Here is a 19,664-nt window from a genome sequence, read left to right on the forward strand (position 1 = left end):
GATTCTTGAACTTACTTTGCTAACTTTATTTACCTAGGGTCGAGGTGGCAAGAAGTTTTATATTGAACTAAAAGAAATTATGGAAAGAGACCCCTTGACTCAACTCTGTGAAAATGAAATGGATCTTATTTGGACTTTGCGATATGATTGTCGTGAGAATTTCCCACAATCACTGCCAAAACTTCTGCTGTCTGTAAAATGGAACAAACTTGAAGATGTTGCTCAGGTAAAGCAAATGGCAAAGGCAATGTAAAAATGTAGCAGGCAAATGATGAGGAAAACTGTGCTTGAACACAGAAACATTGGTTTCTTGGTCTAAACTTTGGTTTATAAAACTGGGCATTTATGCCTAGATTCACGAAGGTATTTAAGCTCCTTACTTCTATTGATTTCAGTGGAGGCTAGGCGTCTAAATCTCTTTGTGGATTTGGGCCTTCACACTTTTTGTTTTCAAAGACCCAATATCTCAAGTGAGATTTTAATAGCAATTTAAAAGTTAAACATGGAAAAACCAGTTCCCACGCACTTTTTAACTTCCAGCAGACAATGTGCTTGAATTCCTTCTGAGTTGAAAAACTTCTAAGAGAACATCTCTATAATCTATCAAGAACTGTAAAGGAAAGTAGTAAACAAGTTTGATAGGTTGGGGTAAGCCAAAAAAACCCTTACATGGGGCTAGTTAATTTATTGTTGTATTCTCTGCCACAGTTTCTTAAGTTCTCTCCATGTCTCAAATTTAGGCTGTGATCGTAAACACATTTCATGTCAACTTTGAGCATATATGTAAGTGTTTCCAGGATCAGAGCCTTAATTAAAACTACAAGTCCAAAAACTTACATTCAGATTGACTATACTTATTCAGATGGTAAAACCTTTAAAACTTAATGAAAAACTGTTCAAACTGATTAACTTATAGTAATTGAAGAGAAAAACTAATGTTCAGTTAAACATCTTGCTATAAAATATCATGTCACTCGCTTCAGTGAGACTATTTGCTTGAGTAAGTTCTTCCTAAAACTGCAGTAAAGGTAAGTAAGGTATGCTAGTTTTGATGTTTAATATCAAGGTAGGATGGCTTTTCACCAGATCGAAACTATGAGGATGAAACAATACATCAGATATATTGGTATATGAGTTTATTACTGGAATTGGTATGTCTACAGTTTTCACATCACCCCAAATAGAATCCTAGTCCTATAATGCTTGTTGAAAATAGCTTTAGAAAGAATCTCCCCAAATTGTGTAGCAATGCACAACTGGATTCATGATTAAAAACTATACTATGCTAGTGTTTAGTCTGAGTAGAGTATATAATTCCCCTGAATTCAGTTGCTATCTCCTCCGAGTTGAGGAACTGATAACTGTTGAATTCTGAAATATTAATTTTTCTAAGGTGATTATAATGCAAGATCCTCCTTTTGTTTTAGAACTGTCTAGTAACAAAGGCCATTTTAATTTTTAAATGTGGAACAGTGTTATTTGTAACTTTGTATAAGAAACATTTGATTTCATAGTTGTCATAATGTTCCTGTTTTTCAGACTAATTTAAAATGTAGCAAAATAATGGATTTCTATATTTTTATTATAATTTTGGATAGTCCTTTTGTACGCTCTAAAAGCTTTCTGATGCTGTAGGTGGGACAAAACTGTAACAGAGCCAATTACTTGCTGCAGTATATCTGCTCACTTTAATTTAAAATTTCTGTTACTATTAACCATGCATTGAATGGTACTTGTTTAGACATAGCCTTACTCACTACACTCCTCTGTCGGCAGAGGGATGTAAATTAGACATATCGAAACGTGCAAATGAAGCCGGGATTTAAATATCCTGCACTTCATTTGCATAATGGCAGCTGCCACTTTTTTAAAAATGGGGCTTTTTGAATAAAACCGGCAGTTTAGACGGGGCATTTTCAACAGATCCTGTACTCCTGTGCACTTTCTGGAAGTAATGTGATATTTCTTTTTGCTAATGTAGAGAAAGAGATGATTTAACAACTGAGTAATGTATTTTGACAACATTAAATTATATTTGTGAGGAATGCAAAATTCTCTCTTTCTCTCTCTAGATATAGATATAGATATGATTTTTCCTGCCAGACGGCAGAATGACACATGTCATCAACATCAACAGAATCTCTCAGCAAAACAAAAGCAACCAGGGGGAGGGGCAAGCCTAGGGAGCAGATGGCATGACCCTTAGTATTCTAAAATGTTATTTCCTACAAGCACTTAGGAACATGAGTAGTTCCAATGAATTCAATAAGAGTGCTCATGTTACTCTTTGGGTAAGTGTTTGTAGAAGGCAGGGGCATACTTTGCTGTGAAATATGTATACTTTTTTATATTACTTTGTTACATGTTTATATTAGAAATGAGAAATAAAGAGCAGATTCTGTCCCCCATGATGCTCTTAAGTCAGGTGTGGCTTATCAGAGTCCCATGGTGTGAGAGGAAGGAATATTCTGTGGCTGCAGTAGCATCCATAGCACTTGAACCACACTTGCATGAAGAGGAATGGCTTAGAAAAGAGCTGTGTGTCTTCAAGTGTTTCTCTCAGTCCCATGCCTTCCTTTTATCCTTTTTTAACCTTTACAGAGCTGAGCTTCTTGGCATGCAGAAGTCAAGGTCTCACAGGCATACAGTTCCAGAATCCTGCCACCCTATCCCCAAAAGGGTAGAATCATATTGGGTATGTCTACACTACAAAGTTAGTTCGAACTAACGGACGTTAGTTCGAACTAACTTTCATAGGCGCTACACTAGCGCTCCGTTAGTTCAAATTTAATTCGAACTAACGGAGCACTTAGTTCGAACTAGGTAATCATCATTCCACGAGGATTAAGCCTAGTTCGAACTTGCTAGTTCGAATTAAGGGGTGTGTAGCCCCTTAATTCGAACTAGTGGGAGGCTAGTCCTCCCCGGGTTTCCCTGGTGGCTACTCTGGCCAACACCAGGGAAACTCGTATGCCCCCCTCCCGGCCCCGGACTCCTTAAAGGGGCACGGGCTGGCTACGGTGCCTGTGCCAGGTGCAAGCCTGCCAGCACCCAGCTAGCAGACCCTGCACCTGGCACGGATCGAGCCACCCACCCGATGCCCCCCAGCCCTCCCCCTCTTCCCGAGACCAGGCTGGTGGCTCCCGGGAGCTTGCCCGGGACCGCAAGAGGCGGGCACCCGCCTGGGCTAGTGCGGACATCGTGGACCTCGTCCACGACCTCCGCACTAGGCACAGGAAGGTGGCCGACTAGGGCAGGAGAGCTGCCATCCTGGCCACCCAGGAGCAGGAGTGCATGAAAATCAAGGGGGTCCAGTGAGACCCCTGAGCCCTGAGCTTACAATGGCCGTCCTGGGTCAGACCAAAGGTCCATATAGCCCAGTAGCCTGTCTGCTGACAGTGACCAACCCTAGGGACCCTGGAGGGGATGGACCAAAGACAGTGACCAAGCTATTTGTCTCGTGCCATCCCTCTCCAGCCTTCCACAAACCTTGGGCAGAGACACCACTCCTACCCCCTGGCTAATACCACTCCATGGACCCAGCCTCCATGACTTGATCTCACTTCCCTTTAAACTCTGTTCTAGTTCTAGCCTTCACAGCCTCCTGCAGCAAGGAGTTCCACAGGTTGACTCTTTGCTTTGTGAAGAACAACTTTCTGTTACTAGTCTGAAGCCTGCTACCCATTCCTTTCCTTTGGTGTCCTCTAGTCCTTCTTTATGGGAACTAATGAAGAACTTTTCTGTATGCACCGTCTCCACCCAACTCCTGCTTTTAGAGACCTCTATCCTGTCCCCCCTCCGTCTCCTCTTTTCTAAGCTGAGAAGTCCCAGTCTCTTTAGCCTCTCTTCATATGGGACCTGTTCCCAACCCCTGATCATTGTCGTTGCCCTTCCCTCTCCCAGCCTCTCTCTTCCCCTCTCCCACCTCCTTTTCCCAGTCTCCCCCAGTTTTGTTCAATAAAGACAGATTCTATTTTTGAACACAATTGTCCTTTATTTTGTACATCAGGAAGGGGGGCTAGGGAAGGGTAAGTGGAAGGAGGTGAGGGAGGAATGGGGTACGAGCCCCCTATGGGGAGGACTGGGCTGGCTCTGCAGGCTTCTGGGGGTGGAAGCTCTCCTGCAGCCCCCCAATTACCCCCTCTCCCCAGATGGCAGCCTGCAGCAAGTGCAGCCGGTCTGATGGCCGAGTGCTGTGATGTGCCCAGTGTGGGTAGTCTGGGCACTCCAAGCCAGGACTGCTTTGCAAGCGGGGCACCCCTGAGAACTGTCTGTCCGGGGTGGGGGTCGGGACCCTTTAAGCACAGCCCTCGGCTAGCGTGAGACAGCATCTCCACGCTCTAAGTCCTCGTCTGATGTCCTGCCGGCACTGCTTCCGGCCATCCTTAAGCCTGGTTCAGGGTCCACTCTGTGTGGACATGCTAGTTCGAATTAGCAAAATGCTAATTCGAACTAGTTTTTTTAGTCTAGACCCGTTAGTTCGAATTAGCTTAGTTTGAATTAACTAATTCGAACTAAGTTAGTTCGAATTAACTTTGTAGTGTAGACGTACCCATTGATCTGCTTTGCATAGCTCCCTCCTCCCCCTCCCCCCACCACTGGGTGTAAAGGTAGGAGCATTAAACCTGTGGCAGTGGCTAAATGAATTTTATAAACTGCTAGAAGATTTACCTGACATGATCAGGTCCTTAACTCGATTAATTTTTGTTGTACTTCATTTAAACCTTTCTTCTGGGGTGGGCCTAGGGATAAGGGGTTTACTATGCAGGTTGCTTGGGGTAGAGAGGCTCTCTTAAATCACAGTAGCTTGGGACCAGGTGAGACAAGCTTCTATATTTTTCCCCTCCGTGCTCACCAGCCAGAAAGAGGAATGCAGCAAACTGTGCACTTTCCCCTCGTTCCCTGGCAAAATGTAACATCCATCAATGTTCCTGTATGAATAAGGGTGAGGAGGGGACTTCAGGTCTCACCCTCCCTAAAGAATGCCTGTGGGCTGGTGCAATCCCAGATGGAGGGAGAAGGAAATGTGTCCAAGGCAGCCTGCCCCTTGAACCCGCCTAATGATTCTGTCTCTTTACTGTTTAATTTTATGATGCTGTTGCAAAAAAAAGCAAACATGATTCTGGGATGCGTTAACAGGTGTGTTGTGAGCAAGACATGAGAAGTCATTCTTCTGCTCTACTCTTCACTGGTTAGGCCTCAGTTGGAGTATTGTGTCCAGTTCTGGGCACCGCATTTCAAGAAAGATGTGGAGAAATTGGAGAGGGTCTAGAGAAGAGCAACAAGAATGATTAACGATCTAGAGAACATGACCTGTGAAGGAAGGCTGAAAGAATTGGATTTGTTTAGTTTAGAAAAGAGAAGATTGAGGGGGGACATGATAGCAGGTATCTAAAAGGGTGTCAAAGGAGGAGGGAGAAAACTTGTTTATGAAAACTTGTAGGTTAGATAAATGTCTATCAGGGATGGTCTAGACAGTATTTGGTCCTGCCATGAGGGCAGCGGATCTGGACTCGATGACCTCTCGAGGTCCCTTCCAGTTCCAGTATTCTATGAGAAGGAGTCCCAATCCAGACACATCTCACTTTCTTCGTTGAATCATAGAGCACTAGAACTGGAAGTGACATCAAGAGATCCTCACAGCAGGACCCAGTACCATCTATACCATCCCTGGTAGATGTATATCTAACCTGCTGTTAAGAATGTCCAGAGATGGAAATTCCACATCCTCTGTAGGCAACTTATTCCAGTGTTTAACCACCCTGACAGTTAGGAAGTTTTTCCTAATGTCCAACCTAAACCTCCCTTGCTGCAGTTTAAGCCCATTGCTTCTTGTCCTATCCTCAGAGGCCAAGGAGAAGAATTTTTTTTCTCCCTCCTGCTTGTGACACTCTTTTAGATACTGGTACACAGCTATCATGTCCTCTCTCATTTTTCTCCTTTCCAAACTAAACAAGCCCAATTCTTTCAGTCTTCCTTCACAGGTCATTTTCTCTAGACCTTCGATCATTCTTGTTGCTCTTCTCTGGACTTTCTCCAATATCTCTACATCTTTCTTATGTTTGCTTTTTTTTGCAACAGCATCACACTGTTGGTTCATATTTAGCTTGTGGTCCACTATAACCCCTAGATCCCTTTCTGCAGTACTCCTTCCTAGACAGTCGCTTCCCATTCTGTATGTGTGAAACTGATTACTTCACTTAGGAAGGAACACTTCGCATTCGTCCTTATTAAACTTAATCCTATTTTCCTCAGACCATTTCTCCAGTTTGTCTAGACCATTTTGAATTATGACCTTATCCTCCAAAGAAGTTGCAACCCCTCCCAGCTTGGTTCTTGGCACAACCTTGCTTTTAAGAAGAAGCTGTATACCGAATGTGGTGGTCTTAGCTATTACCATTTATGAGTTCTTGAACAAACAAACAAATACACAGACAGCTGGACACTCTCTCTCAAATGTATTGTAGATAAATTACATTTTCCCTCATTAAAGAATATTGTGTGGCATTCATGAATATGTTACAGGTTTGTACATACCTTGTGGCCTGCCCCAGATATGTAGTAGGAGTTTTTTACTTTATTGAAAAATAGACAAGTAATCATTAAAAATCTCTTCAGGATAATAGAACTTAATTTGGAATTAAAAATGAAACAGGATTTTATTCTCACAATTTACTTGATTAGGTTGAAATAAATCCCATATGAGGGAACTGTGCCAGGTCTAAGTCACCACATAAAATATTAAAGGTTTTTCCATCCTTAATTAATGTACAGGACCTTGTGTGGTCCCTCTGCTCTGAGATCAGAGGGATCTCAAAGTGCATAGACAGTATATTATGGTTTCTTTATTTAAGGAACATTTGTGCACATAACAGATTTCCAAAGCTGTAAACAGAAAATGTATTTATACATATATATTTATGTGTTTATGGTAGTGTAGATGCAGCACTGGCAAAAGTTGAGGTTGTTCGTGTGCTTGCTCGTGTCTGTTCCATTCACTTGCGAGTGCATCCTTAGCGGTTCATCTGTGAATAGTTTGTATTTAAAATGTTGGGTAGTTAATAGTGTAGTAGTTTAGTTAGTGTTAGTGGGAGTCTCCTGTGACCATTCCTTCTCCCTCCCCCCCCCCCGCCCCCGGGAGGATACCTGGACTGCATGTCTTCAAGCCTTGTCCCCAGTGCTTGAAACTACTGCATTCTGGCAATCCCCACAATACCTGTTTGAAGTATCTAGGGGAGCAATTCTTGACCAATAGCTGCAAGATTTACAGAGCTTTTAAGCTAGGACCAAAAGGGAGTTGGCTCTCCAATCTCCGGCACTGGCTTCAGCTGTTTAGAGTGCACTGGTGTCGGTGTGCAAGCCATCAGCAAAGCTCGGCACCTCGGCCCCACTCTCAATCACCTGTCCTGCAGAAGAGGACTGAGGCCCTCAGAGGCAGTTCTCTGTCCCAACACGAGCACAGAGTGTGTCCTCAAGTAGGACACTCAGTGACTATCATCACTGACGCAGTTGAGTGCTCCTGCGCCAGTTAAGCACCAGTCGAGCTCAGTGTGGGCGGGTAGTCCAGACTTGCAGGACATGCCTGTAGAGGATCTCCAACAACTCTCCACATTGGACACCTTTGGCACGGCTCAAGAGTTAATAGAGCTTACATGTTCGCTGGGCTCGGCACTGACAGTGGAGCACCAAGAGGGGCCCCATGCCGGTCAGACATTTGGCACAGAGACCAGTGTCAACACGAGCACTGCCCATCTTGCCTACCCATTCGGCACCCCCATTCCCACTGTCCCCAGCATCGGAGCCTTCAGGCACACATGATGCTTCCACCTCCGCCAGTCTGGCACCAGTGCAAGCTATTGACTTTGGCCCACTACCAGGTTTGATGCCACTCCAGGTTTGATGCCACTCATTGGCACCATTGACCAAGACAGTGACACAGACAATGTCAGAATATTCTTTGGAATCAGAGGTAGTCAATGCTTTCAAGAATCTCATCTTGTAGATCTCGATCTTGGCACAGCTTGTGCCGAATCATAGAACTGGAAGGGACCTCAAGAGGTCATCAAGTCTAGTCCTCTGCCCTCAAGGCAGGACCAAGCACTGTAAGATCATCCTTGACAGATGTCTGTCTAATCTGTTCTTAAATATCTCCAGTGATGGAGATTCCATAGCCCCCCTAGGCAATTTATTCTAGTGTTTAACCACCCTGACAGTTAGGAAGTTTTTCCTAATGTCCAACCTAAACCTCCCTTGCTGCAATTTAAGCCCATTGCTTCTTGTCCTGTCCTCAGAAGCTAAGGAGAACAATTTTTCTCCCTCCTCCTTGTAACCACCTTTTAGATACTTGGAAACAGCTATTATGTCCCTGCTCAGTCTTCTCTTTTCTAAACTAAGCAAGCCCAATTCTTTTAGTCTTCCCTCATAGCTCATGTTTTCTAGACCTTTTAATCATTTTTGTTGCTCTTCTCTGGACCTTCTCCATTTCTCCACATCTTTCTTGAATTGTGGTGCCCAGAACTGGACACAATACTCCAATTGAGGCCTGATCAGCGCATAGTAGAGCAATAGAATGACTTCTCGTGTATTACTCACAACACTCCTGTTAATGCATCCCAGAATCACTGTTGCAAAAAAAGCAAATGTGTCACACTGTGGACTCATGTTTAACCTTGTGGTCTAATATGACCCCTAATTCCCTTTCTGCAGTACTTCTTCCTAGATAGTTGCTTCCCATTCTGTATGTGTGAAACTAATTGTTCCTTCCTAAGTGGAGTATTTTGCATTTGTCCTTATTAAACTTTGTCCTGTTTACCTCAAACCATTTCTCTAGTTTGTCCAGAGCAGTTTGAATTTTGACTCTTACTTCCAAACCACTTGCCACTCCTCCTCTACAGTTCTCTCGGCACTGGACTCTGGCCTCTCACAAGGCATGGCACCCGCAGTGGCAGCCTCCAGTCCAGTGGCCATTCTGGATTTTATGGGCCTTTCATCTAGCCCAGTGGCAGACAGCATTCGGACGGGTTCTACTTACTCGTATTCCCAAGGCACCCCTTCCTCAGGCACCAACATCAGAGCACAGGCCAAGCCCGTAAAGGGAGGACGGCAGACCACCCATAGTGTATGTGGTGATGTCTAGCTGGCAACAACCCTGGGCCCTCCACAGACCCAAGAGTGCCATCAGGCTGGGGAACAGCTGCCACCCAGGAACTTGTCTTCCTCATCCCCTGTTGAGGCCCTAGCTTACTCTGTACCTGCCATGCCAGCCATTGACACTAGGACCCACCAGGAGCTGTTGAAGATCCTAGCCCAGAACCTAAGGGTCCAGGCAGAGGAAGTTGTGGAGAACTCAGACTCTATGGTGGACTCTTCAGCCAGGGTGGTGCTCTCACTGAATAAGTCAGTGGCCAAAATCTCCAAACTACTGTGGCAAACCCCCGCATTGATTTCCCCCCAACACAGATGGTCGTGCAGTGATGGCATTATGTGCCTCAATCTGGCTATGAGCACCTATTTGCCCACCATCCCCTGGGGTCCCTAGTGGTAAAGGCTACCAACCATAGGGAGAAAAGCAAGCACATACTAGGCTGCAAGGCCTATGCCGCAGCAGGCCTACAACTGAGAATTACCAATTGGAAGGTACACGTATAACTCTTGGGTAGCTATGGATAACTTTAAAGAACTACTCCCATGTGATTCTGATCAAGAGTTTGGTGTACTTGTAAAGGAGGGGAAGATCATATCTCACGCCACCTCACACACAGGCAGCTTTGGACACCACAGACTCCACTGCCTCTTCCGTGGCCATGGGCATTGTCATGTGGCAGAATACTTGGCTGCCGTTCTCAGATACCCCACCCGAAGTACAAACCACTGTTCAGGACACAGATCTGAGGATCTGTAAGATCTGTGGTCACAGCATGTAAGATCAATGGACTGTTTTCTGAACAGACAGCAAACTGTATAGCCTCAAACACTGCAGGGCCACACTGTAGTCCTTGGCCATACACACATTGGCTCCACAAAGGAGCCCCCTTTAATCTTAGACCCTCTCCCAACTCTTATCACTAGGGTCCAAGGTCAGACTCCAAAAGAAGGAAGAACCGTAGCATTAATGGCAGGACCAACAGGAGACAGTCCCAGTCCACCTTAGACCAGGGGACAGGTCCCCTAACAAGGTGCAGTGGTTTAGGCCAGGCTTTTGAAGATGCGCCTGAGATCAGAGTTATAGTTTTAACACTAGTTTCTGCCTTTGTCAACTGTTTATTCCGCTTTCACTGTGCCTGGCTCAGGATCATCTCAGATAGGTGGATCCTAGACATGATGGGAGTAGGTTACTCTCTCCCATCCTTGCCCTCCCCACCCCCTTCCCAGTTCTTCGGGGACCCTTCTCACGAGCACCTTCTGCATCAGGAAATGTGTTCGCTTATATAACTTGGAGCGGTGAAATTTGTTCCGCTGGAGTTCAGAGGAAAGGGGTTTTACTCCCATTATTTTTTAATCTCAAAATCCGAAGGAGGTCTTTGCCCCATTCTGGATCTCAGAGAGCTCAATGACTTCATAAACACAAGTTTCAGAATGGTCACATTAGTCTTGATCATTCCCTCCCTTGATCTAGAGGACTGGTATGCCACCCTCAGTTTAAGATGCCTATTTCTATTATTCCACCACACAGGCGGTTCCTCTGATTTCCAATCAGAAGAGACCGTTACCAGTTTGTGGTCCTCCTGTTTGGCCTGTCTACAACCCCCAGTGTCTTTACAAAATGTACAGCAGTGGTAGCAGCCTGTGGCAGCAGGTTTTGTCAGAAGGCACATGGTGCAAGTTTTCCCCTATTTAGGTGATTGCTAGTCAGGGGCACCTAGAGACCTCAAGTGCAACAGGATATAGACCCAGTTAAAGACACCTTTACTCAACTAGGCCTTATGCTAAACAAGAAGTCCACCCTCATCCCTGTATAGATGAAAGAGTTTGTGGGAGTGAGGCTGGACTCAACTACAGAAAGGGAGGTTTAAGTTGGACATTAGGAAAAACTTCCTAACTGTCAGTGTGGTTAAATACTGGAATAAGTAGCCTAGGAAGGTTATGGAATCTTCATCTCTGGAGATATTTAAGAGCAGGTTAGATAGACATCTATTAGGGTCCTGCCGAGAGGGCAGGGGACTGGACTTGATGGCCTCTCGAGGTCCCTTCCAGTTCTAATAGTCTATGAATCTATGAACAGCAATGGCATTCCTTCCAAGGATCAGGTTCATACCATAAGAGACATTATTCTGGGCCCGTAGGCATTGCCTCTGACAACAGCCAGGAATTGAATGTATGGCAGCATGCATATATATATATATATATATATATATATATATATATATATATAAAAACACCTAGGTCTCCATCCCTTGCAGGTATGGCTCACTTAGGTAATGGTGGTCTCACTTCCCCCAGATGTCTTGGTCTCCCTGCACTGGTGGCTTCAGGAGGACATGGTTTGTGCAGGCATCCCCTTCACCAGGCAGACTTAATCCTCATGAGAGCGGCTGTACTGGATCAGACCAAAGGACCATCTAGCCCAGTATCCTGTCTGCCGGCAGTGGCCAATACCAGATGCCCCAGAGGAAGGGATCACAACAGATAATCCTCACGTGATCCCTCCCTTGTTACCCACCTCCAGAGAAACAGAGGCTAGGGATACCATTCCTACCTATCCTGGCTAATAGCCATTGATGGACCTAACTTCCATGAATCTATATAGATCTTTTTTGAACACTGTTAAAGTTCTAGCCTTCACCACATCCTCTGGCAAGGAGTTCCACAGGCTGACTGTGCACTGAGTGAAGAAAAACTTCCTTTTGTTTGTTTTTAAACCTGCTGCCTATTAATTTCATTTGGTGACCCCTAATTCTTATATTGTAAGAATAAGTAGATAACTTTACTTATTATACTCTTAACCAGGATGGGTAGGAATGCATTTCTCTCCCTTTTCATTAATACACAAGGCCCTCCTCAGGGTGTAGAGGTACAAGGTGTTAGTGATTTTGGTAGCTCCAGCGTGGCCCAGCCAACACTGGTTCTCCACTCTGTTGGATCTATCAATAGAGGCACTGATAGTACTCCCGTTGATTTGTGACCTGATTACCCAGGACCTAGGCTAGGGTCAGCTCTGTCACCCGAATCTCCAGTCTCTACACTTCACAGCATGTAAGATCCGTGGTTGAGAGGAGGGAGAATACCTTTGTTTGGAGTCGGTGAGTAGAGTGCTCTTGAAGAGTAGGAAACCCTCCACTAAAGCCACAGATGTGGCTAAGTGGAAGTACTTCTCATCATGGGCTTTCCAAAGGGCGGGGGGGTTGACCTGCTCTAGAGTCTAATCCCACTTAGTTTCAATTATTTGTTAGAACTCAGGAAACAAGGTCAGCCTCCTTCCTCAGTGAGGGTCCACCTAGCAGCAATTTTGGCATTCTCCCGGGTGGGAGAGCGGGGCGGAACAGTTTTCACTAATGCAATGGTTATGCCATTCCTCCAAGGAATGGAGAGGTTGTACCCCTTGACTGACAGCCCCTACACTACAGGATCTTCACCTTTGTTCTCATGAGACTCATGCCCCCTCCCCCCCCCCGTTTGAGCTGTTCACTACGTACTCCTAATGCACCTTTCCTAGAATCATAGGGCTGGAAGAGATCTCAAGAGAGCATTGAGTCCAGCCCCCTATCCAAAACAGGAATAACCATAAATAAATCATCCCAGCCAGGGTTTTGTGAAGCCGAGACTTAAAAACCTCTAGGGATGAAGATTCCACCACCTCCCTAGGTAACCCATTCCAGTACTTCATCACCCTCCTAGTGAAATAGTTTTTCCTAATATCCAACCTAGACCTCCCCCACTGTAACCTGAGACTATTGCTCCTTGTTCTGCCATCCGTCACTACTGAGAACATCCTTTCTCCATCCTCTTTGAAACCTTCCTATACTATGGGGCTGTAATTTTCAAATTTAATTGCATAAAATTGAATGCCTAAAACCATATTTATACAGTTTAATAACTCTCTTGATTTTCAGAGTTACTATTGAGATCAATATTCAGCCATGGCGCATCAGCATCTGGGATTTTTATGTGCCTCAGCATGTAGGTCTCTGTATTTTTTCATGGTTTAGCATCTGCATTGGTGCACTGGCATATTTGTTTTGGTGTCTTGAGTGTTAAAATGTCCATATGGTCACTTCTTCAGTATCTGCTTTTATTGGTGCACAGCATGAGTGCTGGTGCATCCGCATTGGTACATTTTTAGTCTCAGCACAAGTGTTTGTGGTACTTCAACTCCTATGCTGTGCTGCTCTCTTAAAGAGGGAAATAGCGTGACTGAATATTTCCTTCTCTGGGCTGATTATGTGGTATATGCATGTCTGTAGCAAAGTGGTATTTATATTCTAGATAATCTTTGTCTTTAAATCTTTCTGAAGCCTATAAATATAAATTCTTGTAATCAATCTGCATTTCTAACTATAACCTCACTCACGGAAACATTGATTGTTTTCTCAGAGATTCTAACATGGGCATTAATTTTTTGTTAATGATCTGCATCCCTCACAACCCTGCCAATGAGAGTGCACAAAATATGGCTCCTTCAATTTTAAAAGATGGCCTTGAGTAATTCAGATGTGAATGAATAACCAGTTAAGTAAGCATCACCTTATTAGGTGATGCTTACAGTAATGAGTTAACTGGCACCCAGGAGTAGCCCCCTGCCCGTGGCCTGCCATGGGCACAGGGCTGCTCCAGCCCTGAAGGGCTCACTGCAGGGTGGGCCAGCAGAACCGGCAGCCCTATGAGGCTAGAGACTGCTCCAGCCAGGCTGGAGCTGCCCCTGTCCATGGGATAACCATAACCACTTAACTGGTTAACCAGCTAAATGTAACTTTTAACCAGTTAAATGATTAAATGGGATTTTACATCACTATTGGGTAGCAATTAACATTACTAAAGTGTACATTTAGCATATTTGACTGAAGAAGCTCTGGACTGACATGCAATGGAATGTGGAAATCTCACTCATGGACAAAAGGATTCACTAATCAGAGTGAGAACATGTTTTGCTTTTACTGAAAAGTCTTTTTGTAATTAAATATTTGTATTATCCAACTAGCAACAGGGCTGTCTCTACTGACAGACAAAATATGCAGCTGCATAGGGCACCACAGAATTGGGGTGCCAAATTCCCTCAAATTTCATGGTGCCCTGTGCAGCTGCATGCCACCTATAGTCTCCGGCCACCCCAATCCCTATCCTCCAGCTGCCTGCTCCCCTCTTGCCTGCCCAACCATCCCTCCCCTCCACATCAGGGCTCAGCACCCACTCCCTGCTCTCCAGTGTGGAGGACTGAGCAGGGAGCAGCTGTGCAGTGGGAAGCTAGAAAGAAGTGGTGCTTTGGCTGCCTGTCTGCCTGCTGCTCCTCCAGCCTGCACATCTCTCCTGGCTCTTCTCCAGGTCACCAATTCTCCCAGAAAGGATGGACTGATGTCACTACAGTAAATGACATCCAGTCAGGGAAAACTGGCAATCCGTTTTCCCCACAGCGTCAGCATCCTTTACAGGGGGAGCATACTGATGCTGAGCTGTGTGTGGCACCAGCATCAGTAGGGACAGCCCTAACTAGCATGAAGGATTTTTTTAGTATTGATGTTGTTTACTACTAAAGAAAAGTTTTTTGTTTTGTTTTTTTTAACCCAAAACTGTGTAAATTTGATATCCTATTTACACCTCCATTGGGTTGCTCATGTAACACTGACAAGCCCTACTGTCATTGGTTTAGATTCTAATATGTGCTCTAGTGTTTCTTGAACTTTATTCATATCTAGTTGCTTAAAGCTAGATCTGCCATAAGGGATAAAAATAACAAAAGCTGTGAAACTTCACTACTTTTACTAACTGTTGATAGTGTTATAGGTGGCTGAGAGCTAGAAATGGGTCAACTTTTGCTATTTTAATAAATAATTTATATTTTCAAATTCTTGAAATACAAGCCCTCAACCAATTTGAGAAGTAATGCTTCTGTTTGCATGCATGTAGCAGTTTAAATCAATCTTGCAGCTATAGCATAAATTAGGGAACAAGAGTCCTATGGTCAAGGCAGTGGAAACCAATGCCCAGTGATGTGGGTCAGATCCTTGAGCACAGCTAAAATATACACACTGAAGTCAAGGGGTATTGATTTTAGTAGGTTCAAAATTTCATTTCTACCGCCCTCATGCGTGTGATGCTATGTGTATTTTTTCTTGCTTGTGCTCTTGGACAGAGGGCTACTCTGTTTTAGAGGGTGAAAATCTAAAACAAGATTTACATAGCAATGGGGAAAAGACCATGTCCTCTTTTCTGTAACCAAGCTCTGGTATCTTAGGCTCTAATGGCTATAGCTTCCGTTTTCCACTGTGGTGGTAGCAGGGAGTGTATATGGACTATGAGTATCCAGGTCATTTGCATACCATTATAGAATCATCCTTCATTGTGGTGGTCTTCTCTGGGTCATTGCCACTTTGTTTGTAAATATAAATGTATTATAGAGCAGTTGCGTTATATCTAAAGATGTGCTGCATAATGTGAGTAAGCCAAAATGTTTAATAGAAAAGCCTTTTGTTCTCTTCTCTCCCCAACCTCCCTCCAGTTTACTTTAAAAAAAAAAAGTGAAAATTTTTCAGCAAAATTTATTTACAAGCAATTTTCAACAAAACTTCATCAAAAATTTTACTGAAATAACCAAAAATAAGATATTCTAAGTTATCTGACTTTTTAACCAAAAAAGCTATTTACTAAAGACCAAATTCCATCAAAAGAACCGGAGCAGAATAGCCAAAAAGAGAACATTTTCATAGTGTCACTTTCCCAGTTTTTAACTAACTTAACCCCATAATCTTTTTTTGTTTGGTTGGTTGGTTTTTTTTTTTTGTTGTTGTTAATACTGATATTCCAAATAATTATCAGGAATATCTGCCCATCTAACTTCTCAACTATGTATTGAACAGGTGATTAACTGTAGATATTTTTGCTTTTAAAACAGCTTCAGGCTCTTCTTCAAATATGGTCAAAACTGCCTCCTAGAGAAGCATTAGAATTACTGGATTTCAATTATCCAGACCAGTATGTGAGAGAATATGCAGTGGGCTGCTTAAAGCAAATGAGGTAGGTTATGGTAATTGTTCAGCTGTTAAAGTACTATTGGGTAAAAATTGCATTCTGTTTTACAAGGGAGAAAAGGACTCAGTCTTAGAAAACACATTCTATCCCACACAAGGGTCTCCAAGTAAAACAGTGCATGCAAAGAATGTTAGACCAGGGGTCAGCAACATTTTCAAACCGAACAGACAAACTACATCAAAATTCAGAACAAGTGGTCAACAAGAAGCCGTATAAGAACATTATTAATTGACATAATGATTAATAATAGCATAAATGAAACATTGTACTCACAACCTTTATTTAATGGGACTTCTGCTCCTACATCTTTTCACACATTTATTTGAAGTTTTCATCATAACTGGTCAAATCCAGCTTCATGCATGCATTCAGGCTGTCTTCTGTCAATCGTATGGCAGGATGTGGGGGTGCAGGAGTTTAGGGATGCGTGGGTATGAGGGGCTCAGGGCAGGGGGTTCAGGTTGTATGATGGGCTCAGGGATGGAGTATGTGGGAGGTGCCAGAGTGTTATGATACTGTGGCCAGATGGGGGCTGGGCCCCAACTGCGGGCTTGTTGGCCAAGCTTCATTTTAAATAAAGTAAAATATTATGTCCAACACAAAAGGTTTCAACACTGTTTATATTTATTGCAGGGGTGGGGAACCTTTTTTGGGTCAGGGGCCACTGTCACACACACAAAAATCAGTCACGGACCACGTGAGAAGCACCAACTAAGTGAGAAGCAAAAAAAAAAAAAAAACACACCACCACCAAAACATCCAACCCTCACTGATGTGGCCCCCAATTGAGACACCTCACTACCCTGGCTCTCCAGCCCTATGGGGAGGAGGGCAGGGAGGACTGAGGTTCAAGGCCTCAGGCCAGAATAACTCTTCTGAGGTTCCAAGGTTAGTGGATTTTGTGGGCCCTCTAGGATCTGGGGTGGGACCAAAAACGAGGGGTCTGTTGTGCAGGACAGAGCTGCCAGTGAGTGAGATAGGGATGGGGGTGCAGGATGTGGGTGAGAGGTAGGGTGCAAGAGCAAGGTGTGGGTGGGTGTCTGGCCACGGGCCAGAGGGCAAGAGCAGGGTGCAGGTGGATGCCTGGTCAGGAGTAGGGGGCAAGAGCAGGGTGTATGTATGTGTCTGATCGGGGCAGAGGGCAGGAGCAGAGTGTGGGTGGGTGTCTGGCCACAGGCCAGAGGGCAGGAGCAGGGTGCAGGTATGTGCCTGGCCAGGGGCAGGTGGCAGGAGCAGCGTGTGGGTGGGTGTCTGGCCAGAGGCTGAAGCAGGCAGAGGACAGGGTGTTGGTGCCTTGGGGGAGGGGCCGTGTGCAGGGTCTGGGCAGCACTTGCTTTTTGCGCCTGCGCTGTTCTCAGGCTGCTTGTCCTAGGCATGGCTTCCCGCTGCTCCATTGGCTGGATTCTGGTCAATAGAGCTGCGGCAGGATCCCCAGCCTGGGAGCCAGCCACAAGCAGAACTTGACCTTGAGGTGCCTCAGTGGATGGGCCTTGAAATAAACTCCAACGGGCCCCCTCAGCCTCATCCTGCTCCCATCACCTCTCCAGCTCAGACAGCACCTGCTGGTCTCGAGGAACGAGTATCTCTCGGTCAGGATCTGCAGGCAGTGCTGAAAGAAGCACACGTGCTGCTCCTTCAGGAAATCCAGCTGCTCCTTGTCCCCGAAGGCCGCTACCATATTAGCCACACTCCATACCCACCCCTGGTGTGCTGATGTGATCTCGGCACCCATGTCCTCTGAGACAAGAGACACTTCCTGGATTAAAAGATTATTTTAAAATTTAGGAATGCTTGAGGCTTTCTCCACCCCCTCACCTCGTGCAGTAAGCACTGGCTTCAATCTTGCAGGGGGCATGAAGCTGGATCGCCAGCATGGGCTCCCCATTGCGGGAGAGTGAGAGTGATGGCGGACTGAGCTTGAGCGGTGAGCCATATTTGGCTCCTAACAGAGCCACAAGTTGCTGTTCCTGAGTTAGATTCTTTTAGAATGCCCCAATTATAGTCCAGTCTGGCATCAATTAATACCTCTCACATTCTGGGATCAAAGTTCATAACCTTCCCTTCCAAGAAACGATTGGCAGTGTCCTCATCCCAAAGAAAAGAGATGTCTTTCCTCCCCACTTAGTCAGTGGGGGAGTCAATAATGTGGAGCCTTTGGCGACAGGGAGCTGTACAGCTACATGGGCCTGAAAATAAGGTGGCCTGTTTACACACTGTACCATTTAATGAAAAGGTAAGTTTTGATAGTTGTGTATTTCAGTTTCTTCTTGGAGTTAATGTGTTCATACATTTCAGTTGTATACATTTTGCTTCATAAGAAGTTGAACTTTATTATCATTTGTAGAATTACTGCACTTCTCCTGTCCTTGACTCCTGAACTTTGTATGTGATGAACAGCTTTTTTATTGTCAAGGCTAGGTTATTGACAAAATATTTTTACTTATTTTGAATGTAAACAAGTAATTGCTCTGTTAACCCTGGCTCACCTCGTAAGGCTGAAATGGTTCATCTGGAATGATTATTCTTAGTAAAGTCTCCAAAGGAAAATTCCTTTCAGCAGGATATCAGAATTCAATTTCTGACTTTTTTAGATGCCTGATAAAATACCACAAGTAAATATGGTGGTTAATAATAGAATATTAGATATAGAATAATAAGACTGGAAGGGACCTCAAGAGGTCATCGAGTCCAGCCCCCCGCCCTCAAGGCAGGACCAAGCTCCATCTACACCATCCCTGACAGATGTCTATCTAACCTGTTCTTAAATATCTCCAGAGAGGGAGATTCCACCACCTCCCTTGGCAATTTATTCCAATATTTGACCACCCTGACAGTTAGGAATTTTTTCCTAATGTCCAATCTAAACCTCCCCTGCTGCACTTTAAGCCCATTACTCCTTGTCCTGTCCTCAGAAACCAAGAGGAACAAATTTTCGCCTTCCTCCTTGTGACACCCTTTTAGATATTTGAAAACCGCTATCATGTCCCCCCTTAATCTTCTTTTTTCCAAACTAAACAAGCCCAGTTCATGAAGCCTGGCTTCATAGGTCATGTTCTCTAGACCTTTAATCATTCTTGTCGCTCTTCTCTGTACCCTTTCCAATTTCTCCACATCTTTCTTGAAATGTGGCGCCCAGAACTGGACACAGTACTCCAGCTGAGGCCTAACTAGTGCAGAGTAGAGCGGCAGAATGACTTCACGAGTTTTGCTTACAACACACCTGTTGAAACAACCTAGAATCATATTTGCTTTTTTTGCAACAGCGTCACACTGTTGACTCATATTCAACTTGTGGTCCACTATGACCCCTCATATATAGGGATGGAAAGGACCTTGAGAGGTCATCTAGTCCATTTTCCCCCCTTCCTGAAGGAAGAGCAAGTGTATCTATACCAGGTGACGGGGCAATAATTTTCTCAGAGCGGCCACTTCACGAATTTTGACACTTGATTGCAGGCTGGCTCCAGGAAGGAGTGGGGCTTGGG

General features: G+C 44.6%; 1 protein-coding gene across 6 annotated transcripts in view; it reads left to right on the forward strand.

Annotated features, from left to right (window-relative positions):
* PIK3CB (phosphatidylinositol-4,5-bisphosphate 3-kinase catalytic subunit beta) overlaps positions 1 to 19,664 on the forward strand; it is a 225,115-nt gene that overhangs the window by 117,136 nt on the left and 88,315 nt on the right. For all 6 annotated transcript variants that reach the window (XM_075937519.2, XM_075937524.2, XM_089780866.1 and 3 more), the window contains 2 exons: positions 38 to 226; positions 16,043 to 16,164. In XM_075937519.2, coding sequence (XP_075793634.2) covers positions 38 to 226; positions 16,043 to 16,164 — 311 coding nt within the window. The remainder of the gene's footprint in view (positions 1 to 37; positions 227 to 16,042; positions 16,165 to 19,664) is intronic.

The sequence above is a fragment of the Pelodiscus sinensis genome, chromosome 10 (genome assembly GCF_052426305.1).
Source record: "Pelodiscus sinensis isolate ZL-2025 chromosome 10, ASM5242630v1, whole genome shotgun sequence".
Classification (NCBI taxonomy): Eukaryota; Metazoa; Chordata; order Testudines; family Trionychidae; genus Pelodiscus; species Pelodiscus sinensis.